The 11,784-nt window shown below is 39.7% G+C and overlaps 1 protein-coding gene across 2 annotated transcripts in view; it reads left to right on the forward strand.

Moving 5' to 3' along the window:
• Positions 1 to 11,784, forward strand: part of Anapc1 (anaphase promoting complex subunit 1) — an 82,224-nt gene that overhangs the window by 45,545 nt on the left and 24,895 nt on the right. For both annotated transcript variants that reach the window (XM_005365655.2, XM_026788531.1), the window contains exons 28-34: positions 1,030 to 1,301; positions 2,203 to 2,437; positions 6,214 to 6,305; positions 8,979 to 9,113; positions 9,261 to 9,343; positions 10,331 to 10,409; positions 11,052 to 11,126. In XM_005365655.2, the coding sequence (XP_005365712.1) occupies positions 1,030 to 1,301; positions 2,203 to 2,437; positions 6,214 to 6,305; positions 8,979 to 9,113; positions 9,261 to 9,343; positions 10,331 to 10,409; positions 11,052 to 11,126 (971 nt within the window). The remainder of the gene's footprint in view (positions 1 to 1,029; positions 1,302 to 2,202; positions 2,438 to 6,213; positions 6,306 to 8,978; positions 9,114 to 9,260; positions 9,344 to 10,330; positions 10,410 to 11,051; positions 11,127 to 11,784) is intronic.

Genomic DNA, 11,784 nt, shown 5'->3' on the forward strand with positions numbered 1-11,784 from the left:
TGTGTGTGTGTGTGTGTGCGCGTGTGTGCGTACATGTGCTGGTGCTATGGAGGTGAAAGAACAGTGGTAGATCCCTGTAGTTGTAGTTACAGGTGGGTGTGTCACCTGATGTGGATGCTGGGAACCAAACTCTAGGTCTTCTTAAAGAACAGGAAGTGGTCCTGACAGTGTAACCATCTTTCCTGCTCCACATTTGGCATTTTTAATATCTAACATGTGTCATATATTTACAGATATCTATGTGCTGAGGCATAGACATATGAATCAGTTAGGGCAGATTTCTGAAGGTCCTTGTCTCTTTAAATTTCTTTGTTTTAATATCTAGACAACAGTATAGAGGTGAATGTTTGAAATGAATACCAGTGTCCTCAGTCATCTGTTGGAATTCATTATTCATGCAGTTAAACTGTGATGTGGATCTCCAATAGTTTCATTGTGCCTCCCTGCAGTTGCAAATACTGCAGAACAGTGAGAACCCTGACCAGATAATCAGTTATTTTATTGTGTATTAGCAAAGTGGACTCTGAAATATTTTAAACTGTACGGTTTGTTGGTTGGTTTTGGAGCCAGAGTTATGTAACCCTGAACACTGGCTGACCTGGAATGTATGTCGACCAGGTTGGGTTCCAATTCACAGAGTTCCACCTACCTTTGCTCTGGGGTCCTGGGATTATATGACCATGGTAATTACATATTATCATGCCCAGCCAATGTATGTATGCATGCGTGTGTGTGTGTATGTATGTGTGTGTGTATTTTATGCGTATGTATGTACCTGGGTATGTGTATATGTACCATGTGTGAGAAGGAGTCAGAAGAGGCATTGGATCTCCAGGGAACAGAGTTACAGAGGGTTGTGGGTGCTGGGAACTGAACCTGGGTCCTCTGCAAGAGAAACAAGTGCTCTTAACAGTAGAGCAAACTCTCTAACCCCCAGTAGGGGTTTTGAATGCAGTAAAGGCAACCTTATTTCAAAGACCTGAGTTTTAATTTTGTAAATGTTCTTAATTCACTTCTTTCTCTACTTAGGGCGAGCCCCTCCACGAAACACAACTGTAGATCTTAATAGTGGGAACATTGATGTGCCTCCTAATATGACAAGCTGGGCCAGCTTCCATAATGGTGTGGCTGCTGGCCTAAAGATAGCCCCTGCCTCCCAGATAGACTCAGCTTGGATTGTTTACAACAAGCCAAAGCATGCGGAGTTAGCCAATGAGTATGCCGGATTTCTCATGGCCCTGGGTCTGAATGGTCATCTTACCAAGCTGGCTACTCTCAATATCCATGACTACTTAACTAAGGTGAGAACCTGTCATCCTATGTCTGGCATTGTGCAACACGTACCTACTGCCCTACCTCCTAATTGTTAACTTGCCCTGTTTCATTCCTGCACCTCTAAGTATGTTCATCTCCTAGCAGGAAGCAGTCTTCCTGAAGTGTAAATCAGTGTGTGACCCTTGCTCAGAACCATTTACTCATCCCCCATTGCTGTCTGCATCTTGGGCCTGTGTGGTCCTGCTCACTTCTGCAGCCATTGCACTGCTTTTCCATTGTTTTTCCTTTGAGTGTCCCACTTTCTGCCACTTTTCTGGCTGATATGTTCAGGTTCTTTAGAGATAGCTAATAATTCTCTAGCTCCTCCTAATACAAAATTATTAGTCTCCTTTAAATAGTCTCCTATACTCTGTATTTGTAAACCAATTTTAGTTGTGAGTGCCTGTGTTTTAATTTAGCATGTTTCCCCCATTAGAACACTATAAGAGCTGGTACCACATGTGTTTAGTTTGCCACTATACTCAGTGCCTGCCATGTAAAGGTGCTTATTGAAAGAAGCAGGCGTTGTTTTATCTAAAACTCTTTGTGGGGCTGGGGAGATGGCTTAGTTAGTAAAGTGAAGACTTGAGTTTGGTTTTCAGCACTCACATAACAAAGCCAGCTGTGGTGGAGCATTTTGCAGTTCTGGTGCTGGGGAGGTGAAGAAAAGGGCACCTCGGGGTCTTGCTGGCAACCAGCCTACCTGAATGTCAGTCTTAGGTGCCGATGAGAGACTGTGCTTCAAAAACTAAGATGGACAACTTCCAAGAAACAACATCCAAAGTTAATCTCTGGCTTCTGAAAAATTAATCTCACACACACACACTATTTTAAGAAAGCCATATTTGTTGTGGTAGTGTCTAAGCTTTATTTTGTTTGCTTTTGTAGGGCCATGAAATGACGAGCATTGGATTGCTGCTTGGTGTTTCTGCTGCAAAACTTGGCACCATGGACATGTCAATTACCCGGCTTCTTAGCATTCACGTTCCTGCTCTCTTACCCCCAACATCCACAGAGCTTGATGTGCCTCACAATGTCCAAGTGGCTGCAGTGGTTGGCATTGGCCTTGTTTATCAGGGCACAGCTCACAGACACACTGCTGAAGTCCTGTTGGCTGAAATAGGTATGCAGTCAATATTGCTTAATCTTTACAGTGTACATTTCCGCTCAAACATATACCCATAGAAAATGATAAATTACGAAAATTAAGGAAAACAAAGAGTAGCTTTTATTAGCACAGAATGACCAGATAATTATTTTAAAAAAAAAGTAAAACTGAACAAGTAATGTAGCCAAGGCTTTTGTTGCTGTGTGGGTGGTAAACCTACATTGGCAAACTCACTGCTGAGCTTGAGGGAACATGTGAGTATGTTGTTCATCTCACACAAGGCAGTGTCTAGCAGTGACCTGCACTTCAGACTAGATTGTTTTGCTTCTTAGTAGCACATTGTTTTCTTCTGTTGGATAAAAACACTTGAAAAATAACCAAGTGATTGTCTCTTTCCTGTGCTCATCTCATACCTTTCAGTTACCTTTTAATCACTGGTGAAATGTAAAGGATTTACATCTTAATGTAAATGCTATACAGTTTTTACACTTGTATTGTTTAGGGACTAATGATGGAAGTCTCTGTGTTCAGTGCAGGTACAACTTAAAAAGTATTTTTGGTGTGTGGTTGGTTGAGTCCATGGGTGCAGAACCTATAGATAATGAGGCCACTGTATATGCAAGTTTAACTTATAAATTAATGAATTAACAATGGTACATGATGTTAGAATGTGATGTTAAGTTGGGAGCATTACCTCAGTCCTTGGCATCCATCCCAGCCCCCTGGCCTGAGAGTTGGGTTGGTCTGGACTCCAAATCCCAGCATGCCAGGTCCTGACCCCTCCCATAGGGTATTTAAATGGGTTCCCAGAGGAGGAATACTGTGGTCCTGGGTTTTGCATGTGCTTCCTGGTTTTCTGTTTCCCCTGCCATGCTCTCTGCCACCCGAGAGTGCCGCATTTAATAAAAACATGGGCATTTTAATTTGGTTTAGTTTAACCTGATTGATTGGCTTTTTTATTTATTTTTTATTTATTTATATTTTTTTGCAGGTAGCTGTCTTAGGATTTTTTTAATATATGGAGGTTCCACTGAGATTTAGAATAGGATGATTATAATGCTCAACTGAAGTTGGGCATTTTTATTTCTAGAATTTGGCATTTAATGTTTTCAGAACAGTGTTGGCTACCAGTAGGGAAAGCATGGAAAGTAACTTTTGAGGTTTCTGAACTAGAGTGTGTTAGTGAGGATGCATTATCCTTTAGCATGATAGCATCACATAACTGTTGCGGCCACACTTCTACATAACGAACGACAGTTAAATTGGCCTGCTGGCTCTGCTTTAGTCCGCAGATCTGTAGTTTGGTTACTCTGGTTGTGCTTCACCTCTTCTAGGAGCCAGGCTAGAGGGTGTTTTTTCTCTTGTGATGTGTATGTAGGAGACTTGATAACAAAAGTTTTAGTCCATTGCTGTTGTGCCAGCCAAAGTCATGCCACATTGGGCAGGTCCACCAAAAAGCCGTTTCATGAGGTGGTTGTACCACAGGGCAGTGAAGATTGTGGCTGCAACTTTAATCTGCCATAGTGATAGAAGTGATTCACAAAATTGAAACATTCCTATACCAAAATATAAAGTCACATAAATTATGGGTCTGAAAAAAGTACCCAGAAGGTCCCTAGCACTGCTATTTAGAGCTTGTTCATCTAGAATAGTGGTTCTCAGCCTTTTAAAGAGGTTGCCTGAGACCATTGGAAAACACAAATACATTTTTTTAAGGTTTATTTATTTAGTATGTATACAGTGTTCTCCCTGCGTGTGTCCCTGCAGGCCAGAAGATGCACCGAATCTCATTTACAGGTGGTTGTGAGCCACCATGTAATTGCTGGGAATTGAACTCAGGACCTCTGGAAGAATCAGTCAGTGCTCTTAACCTCTGAACCATTGCTTCAGCCCAGACATCTCTCCAACCCACACAGATACATTTATAACAGTAGCAAAATTACAGTTATGAAGTAGCAATGAAAATAATGTTATTGCTGGTAGTCACCACGACATGAGAAACTGTATTAAAGGGTCGCAGAAGTAGGTAGGTTGAGAACCAGTAAGCTAGAGGATAAGTAAATGCTGCTGTACCATAGTCTGTCCAGTGATGGAACCACTGTTGCACAGCCACAGCCCACCTCCTTCATATTCTGCATGCAAGTTTCATCAGTGATTGATATACACGTGGTATTTATATTCTGCCTTTGAAAATGCTTCGTTGTCATAAGTATCTTTTAAAATTAATTTAATATTGTGTATCTTAAGAAGTTTTCTAAAATACCGAATTTGTTAGAACTTTCTTTTTTTGCTTTAAGCAATTTTTTAGTTTGTTTTATGTGTGGATGTTTTGCCTGTGTGTGTCTGTGTACCATGTGCAGTGCCCATGAAGGCCAGAATAGAATATTTGATATCTTGGAACTGGAATTACAGACAGTTGTTAGCTGTTGCCATGTGGGTGCTGGGAATCAAACCTGGGTCCTCTGGAAGAGCATAAGTGCTTTTAACCACTGAGTCATCTCTCCAGCTCCCTCCCCCGCACCTTTATTTTTAAGGTAGGGTCTCAGCCCAGGCTGGCCTAGAACTGCTTCCTCCACCTCCCAAGTGCTGGGAGTTAGCATGTACCATCTTTTCAGCTACGTTCAGAAGCTGTTTTTAATCTGTTTTGCTAGCATACATAAGTATTATACTGATTACCTTCATGTAATTTTTCTCTTTTGAATGTCATCCTCTCCCTACCCCGGAGAATAATTCCAGAAGGATAAACTTCTTTCTGAAGGGAGAGGTCTTTATACATAACACATTTTGTTTTCTGAAGTGGCAGGTTTCAACCTTCTTGATGCTGCGGCTCTTTACTACAGTTTCTTATGTTCTGGTGACCCCAACCATAAAATTATTTCATTGCTACTTCATAACTAATTTTGCTACTGTTATGAATCGTAATGTAAATATCTGATATGCACCTGTTGAAAACTGATGCCCTAAAGCATAGTTAGTAGAATGCAGTACTTTTAAAAGTATGAATTTTTGCCGGGCGGTGGTGGCGCACGCCTTTAATCCCAGCACTTGGGAGGCAGAGGCAGGCGGATTTCTGTGAGTTCGAGACCAGCCTGGTCTACAAAGCTAGTTCCAGGACAGGCTCCAAAGCCACAGAGAAACCCTGTCTCGAAAAACCAAAAAAAAAAAAAAAAATATGAATTTTTATCATAAGCACACACACATATTATATAAAATCAAATAAAAATCTAGAAATAGTTTTTAACTTAAAAGCATAAAATAAGTGCATGTTTTATTTATTATTAGTACTTAAACATTTTAAATCATATCTGATGAATGCACTTGAAAATAATAAAAATCAGATTAAAATGGTTTTAATTTATTTTTTGGTGAAAACAGGTTTTTTTTGTTTGTTTGTTTTTTAAGAGTAATTGTCTGCTTTCTAAAGTGTTGTTGGAGTAAGCTAGTGTGGAAGGTCAGCAGACAGTTTTCTGGAGTTGCTCTCCCACCATGCGTGTCCTAGAAATTGCACTAAAGATTGTCAGGTTCTGCCTGCCCAAAGCAATTGTCTCTTTCAAACTATAATTCTTACTTCTTGGCAACTTTCTGGTAAAAACCAAGTTTTCACAGTATTTGAATATCATTGCTGATAGAAGCCTTGATAGGTAAATTTAAGAACCTTTGGGAACTTTAGATCAGCTGTTAAATGGATGCCCTTTGGACAATGTCTTTATCTTAAGCATTTGGTCTCTAGAACTTTTACAGTTGGGATTTGTAATAGTCTGGCTTGACCTGTGCTTCTCTGCCTTCCATAGGACGCCCCCCTGGTCCGGAAATGGAATATTGCACTGACAGAGAGTCCTACTCTTTAGCTGCTGGCCTGGCCCTGGGTATGGTTTGCTTGGGGGTGAGTAGTCTGTCTTCCCTCAGTACCCAGTGCATCTGTGTACTGAAAGGAACAGCCTCAACACTTAGCCCTGAATGCCACTCTGCTATCCTGTCGTGTCACCCAAAGCCCAACCTTTTCTTCTTTCTGGATTATTTTCCCAAAGTTTGCAGTGGAGAAAAATTATAGTGAAGTGAGACTTTAAGATTTCTTGGGCTGGAGAGATGGCTAAGTGGTTAAGAGCATTGCCTGCTCTTCCAAAGGTCCTGAGTTGAGTTCAATTCCTGGCAACCACATGGTGGCTCACAACCATCTGTAATGAGGTCTGGTGCCCTCTTCTGGCCTGCAGACATACAGACAGACTATTGTATACATAATAAATAAATATTAAAAAAAAAGATTTCTTGTCCCTGACTTATATGTGTTTATAGTTAAACTATGATATTTCTCTTTCATTTTTATTTTATGTGTATGAATGCTTTGCTTGTACATATGTCTGTTCACCATTTATGGGCAATGCTTGAAGAGGCCAGAAAATGCCATTGGATCCCCCTAGAACTAGAATTACAGATAGCTACCATGTTTGTGGTTGGTATTGAATCCAGGTCCTCTGGAAGAGTAGCTAGTAAGTACTCTTTACCACTGAACCGTCTTTCCACCCCTGAAATTTCTTGAAAAATGTTCAAGAGCTAATAAGATAAAGAATGGTAAATCACCCTGGAAGAAAATAGGTCTGGAAAGATAGCTCAGTGAATAAGAATGCTTGGTATAAGCATGAGAACTTGAGTTTGGATTTCAGAACACACTGAGAATGATAGAGCAGGATACCCAGCATCCTCCTGTGGTCCCTGTGCATTCTTATACACAAGTACCCATACATGTTTGTATGTGTACCTGCATACACATGCAAATGCACCACACTCAGACACGTATGCTTATTCACACAAATATAATGATTACTCTTTTTCTCTCTACACATACATGAGTAGAAAAATAGTGAAAATATTTATGATTAGAAGCCTTAATCTGTCATAATTGCCCTAATCGTCTTTTGCTGCTCTGTTAATCAGTGTATTACAGTTGCCATAGCAGCTCTTGCTTTGCAGTGTCAAGTTAATTCATCTCTAACTCTATCCAAGAGATGTCTACAAAACTACCAAAAACATTCCATGTAATTACTGTTTTTTACTCTGTATGTGATTGCCTTGAAAACCCACCAATGTCGTGTTCTAATCAAACTAAATGATATTCAAAATGTTGTAGTGGAACATGTTGCTTCTTATGTGTATTCTAAAAACCTGTCATTGTTGCCCATGTGTTTTCTCCTCACATCTGACGTGGGAGCTAAAGAGGCAGGTGGTACTATGTAAAAAGCTGTGAATTGGGCCTGGAAATTTGGTTCAGACATGGTGAATGTGATTATTTGACTACATTACTGTCTGTTGGTTAAGCAACCCCATGACTGTTGAGCAGAACTGCTGTGTGTGACATTCAGCCCTGCCATTTAGTAGCTAGGTGTTGTAGGGAGGCCACTTGGTCGTTTGGCTGCCCCAGCAGCTCAGACCCAAAATAATCACACAGAAACTATATTATTTAAATCACTGGTTGGCCCATTAGCTCTAGCTTCTTATTGGCTGACTCTTACATCTTAACCAGCTAAAGTTCTGGCGTCTGTCTCCAGCAGGGCTACATGGCTTCTCCTTTACTCCACCTTCTTTCTCCCAGCGTTCAGTTTAGTTTTCCCCGTCTACTTCTGTTCTGCTCTGCTGTGCTATATACTCAAAGCAGTTCTTTATTAACAGTAGTAACTATACCATACAGAGGGGAATCCCACATCAGCTAGGTAGGTAGGTAACCTTGGGCTGGGTTCAGTTGCACCTCCTTCTCATTATAAATGGGATTCTCACTAGTAGCTATCCAGTAGTGTCCTTGTTTTGTTCTGTTGCTGTGATAAAAAACTGACCAAATACTCCTTAGGGGAGGACGGATTTATTTCTGCTTACATTTCTATTCTGGGCAGGAACTCAAGTCGGGAACCCAAAGCAGATAGCATGGAGGAGTCTGATTGTTTGTTCACTTTCTGGCTTGCTTATAGGCTCATGCTTAGCTAGCTCTGTTTTACAACCCAGGACCACTTACCTAGGAATCGAACCTTCCCCTTGGGCTGAGGCTTCCTACATCCATTAATAATCAAGGCAGTCCAGTCTCATCTAGACAATTCCTCAGTTGAGACTTTTCTCTCAGGTGTATCAAGTTAACAAGCAAAACTAACTAGGACAAACAGGATTGCTGAATTGAGTTAATTCATTTTAAATACAACAAAATTGAGCATGTTACTGTGTAAGCATTTAGTAAGTTTTGTACTTGCCTTAGAGATCACAGGTGCAGTAACGGTACTCATGTGTTCACAGTTCAGGTTCTGAATATATACTCGGTCTTTCCCCTTACTCTCAGTGTTGTTATGTCATTGACTTTATATATTTTATGAAACCAAAGAATGTAGATCTGAATGTAAACAACAATTTTTGAGAATTAATACTTGATATTAGTTAATGTGTAAAATGTTTATTGTAATTGAAAGAAACATCAAAGTTAAAATGCCCTCTTCTGAAGTATCCCTTGGTTTATGGGTGTGTGTTACTGATTTACTGCTGTAAGACTTCTTTTCATCTCAGTTATTTGATTTTTTTCCAGCATGGCAGCAACTTGATTGGTATGTCTGATCTCAATGTGCCTGAACAGCTATATCAGTACATGGTTGGAGGTCATAGGCGTTTTCAAATTGGAATGCACAGAGAGAAACATAAATCTCCAAGTTACCAAATCAAAGTAAGTCAAATCAGAGTTAGAGATCAGAATGCTACAAGCTGGGAGGGCTAAGAGGCTAACTTTGAAGTAGTGTTTTCCTACCAACGGTTAGTAGTATGCTCATCCTGGTGAATTCAGAGCTATTACATGAATACCTTCTTTCACCAGGAAGGCGATACTATAAATGTGGATGTGACTTGTCCAGGTGCTACTCTGGCTTTGGCTATGATCTACTTAAAAACCAATAACAGGTATGAGCACCCACCTGTCCCTTGCATGACATGTGGTGTCCTTTTTGCCCTCAGCATATAATCTTCCCATGTGTATCTCCCCTGTGCTAGAGCAGCCTGATGTCTGTTCTCTCGGATAACAGGAGCTGAGTAGACTTTATATTATGTTTTCTTTGGTAATGCTGATGGTCAGGACTCTTGTCTCACTGTGTTTAGATTATTGGTCCCAGGACCCCTAAAGACATTAGAACCCACAAAAGCATGGGATTTGTGTGTAACCTATGTACTTCATCTTAGTACTTAAAATCATCTATAGATTACTTACAATATGAGATACACTTATACATGCCATATAAATGGTTGTTAATACTGTATTGTTTTGAGAAAATGATTAAAAAATCAAAAGACCATCTGTTTAATCTAGATGTAAGGTTTTTTCCCCCTCCTAGTACTTTCGAGTATATGTGGAAGCCCAAAGAGCTGCCCAGTTCCTTTCTGTAGTTTGGCATATTCTTGTGAGTACTGTTGATGCCAGTAATACTGAGCATTATTCTCTATTTGGTTGTCATTTATAAAAATGGTTTATGCTTTGTTTAGAAGCGTTTCTAATGACCAAACCTTCTGCTTTCTCAGTCTGTTCTGAGTTATGTCCCCAACTCACCTTAATTCTTTTAATTTGAAAAATGTTCTAAGATTCGTGAAACTCTACAGTGTTCTAAATTCCTTCAATTAGGAAAGTTCTATGCAGAAATAACAAAGTGGTAACAGATGCTATGTCAGTGTCTTCTGGATACTGGAACTATTTCATTGAACAAGACAAAACTAAAATATCCTCATGGAACTGACATGTTATAGTGAGATATAAAAATAGATATTATATCAGCATGTGTGAAGCATTAATGAAAAAGTTAGACCTTTACTGGAGGAGAAAAATGATTGGATGTCTTTTGAGTTTTCATTACCTGGCCTTCTTGAGCAGTAACCTTCATTGATGTCCTCTGCCAACAGATCCATTGCCGACTGGCTGCGAGCTCCTGATACCATGTATTTGCTGGACTTTGTGAAGCCGGAATTTCTCTTGCTTAGGGTGTGGTGCTTTGTCATTTTTATCTTTCTTGACATGAAGGGAACTTTTTTTTTGTGATCCTCAAGTTTAGCTTACAATTCTAAATGCCTTTCCATGAAAGGCTTTTACTTTTAACTTGCCATGTTTTTCTGATTGGCAATGTTCTTTTGAAGTTTCTCAAAAAGAGCTTAGGAAGGCTAGGAAAGGTGACCAACCTGATAGATAATACTTGGGATGATGTTTCTTATATTATTGTTAAAAAAAATAAAACTACTAAAAGGCAGCTCGTGAGCAGTATTATTCATATTATTAAGGATGCAATAGTACTGTTACGGCTGTAATGAGAGTATCGTTTAGTACTGTCTGAAATTGTACTGCATTTCTTTACTGTCTGAACCACTACACAGAAGCCTCTACGTTGATGTATAAACTGAGCTATGGCTCTTTCCTTTGTGATTTTTTTTTTTCACAGCACACCATTGAAACTTTGACGATGAACTGAATTTTTAATTTTCTTTAAGATCTAAATCTTTATATATTTAGCTGATAGTCTGTATTTTTTAAAGTAATCATTAGTTGGGAACTAATCTTTATTTACTGCTATAATTGTTAGGAAATAGGTCAACTTTGCCTAATTAATTTTGTCTGTAATTCATTTTTAAGACACTTGCTCGGTGCCTGATTTTGTGGGATGATATTTTACCAAATTCCAAGTGGGTTGACAGCAATGTTCCTCAGGTAGGTACAAATGATAAATACTGTAACTTTAATAACATAAATTGTGATTTCTTGCAAGATATCCAACATACTATAGAGTATTTTTCTCATGAAGACAATCATGCTATCTTCTTTTAAAAAAAAAATTGTTATTTATTATTTTTAAGTGCGTGCACATACATATGTAAGTGCTGATGCTTGAAAAAGTATCAGATCATCCTGGAGCTGGAGTTACATTGCAGTTGTGAGCTGCTTATAGTGGGCTGTGTGAATTGAATTCAGGTCCTCTGATGGAGTAGTGCATTCTTATAACTGCTGAGTAGTCTTTCCAGCTCACCTTGTGGGTTTATCTTTTGAAGTCAGAGGAATATTCATTTTAAAAGTGCATTCTGAGAGCCAAGGAGATGGCATAGCAGCTAAAGTGCTTGCATTGGTCCAGAGTTAAAACATCCCTTGCTCCTTCACACTGGTCCTACTTTGCAGGGGTGGTCATAGGCTGTGGTGTCCTGGTCCTGCTAGATGTCACCATTCTTCTTGCTAGCCTTAGTTCCCAGATCTGTTGGAACCTTGAGGCTATCTCTGAACCTCCCCAGGCTATCTCTGAACCTCCCCAGGCTATCTCTGATCCTCCCCAGGCTATCTCTGATCCTCCCCAGGCTATCTCTGATCCTCCCCAGGC

This window comes from Microtus ochrogaster, unplaced genomic scaffold, assembly GCF_000317375.1.
Source record: "Microtus ochrogaster isolate Prairie Vole_2 unplaced genomic scaffold, MicOch1.0 UNK3, whole genome shotgun sequence".
NCBI classification, from domain to species: Eukaryota; Metazoa; Chordata; class Mammalia; order Rodentia; family Cricetidae; genus Microtus; species Microtus ochrogaster.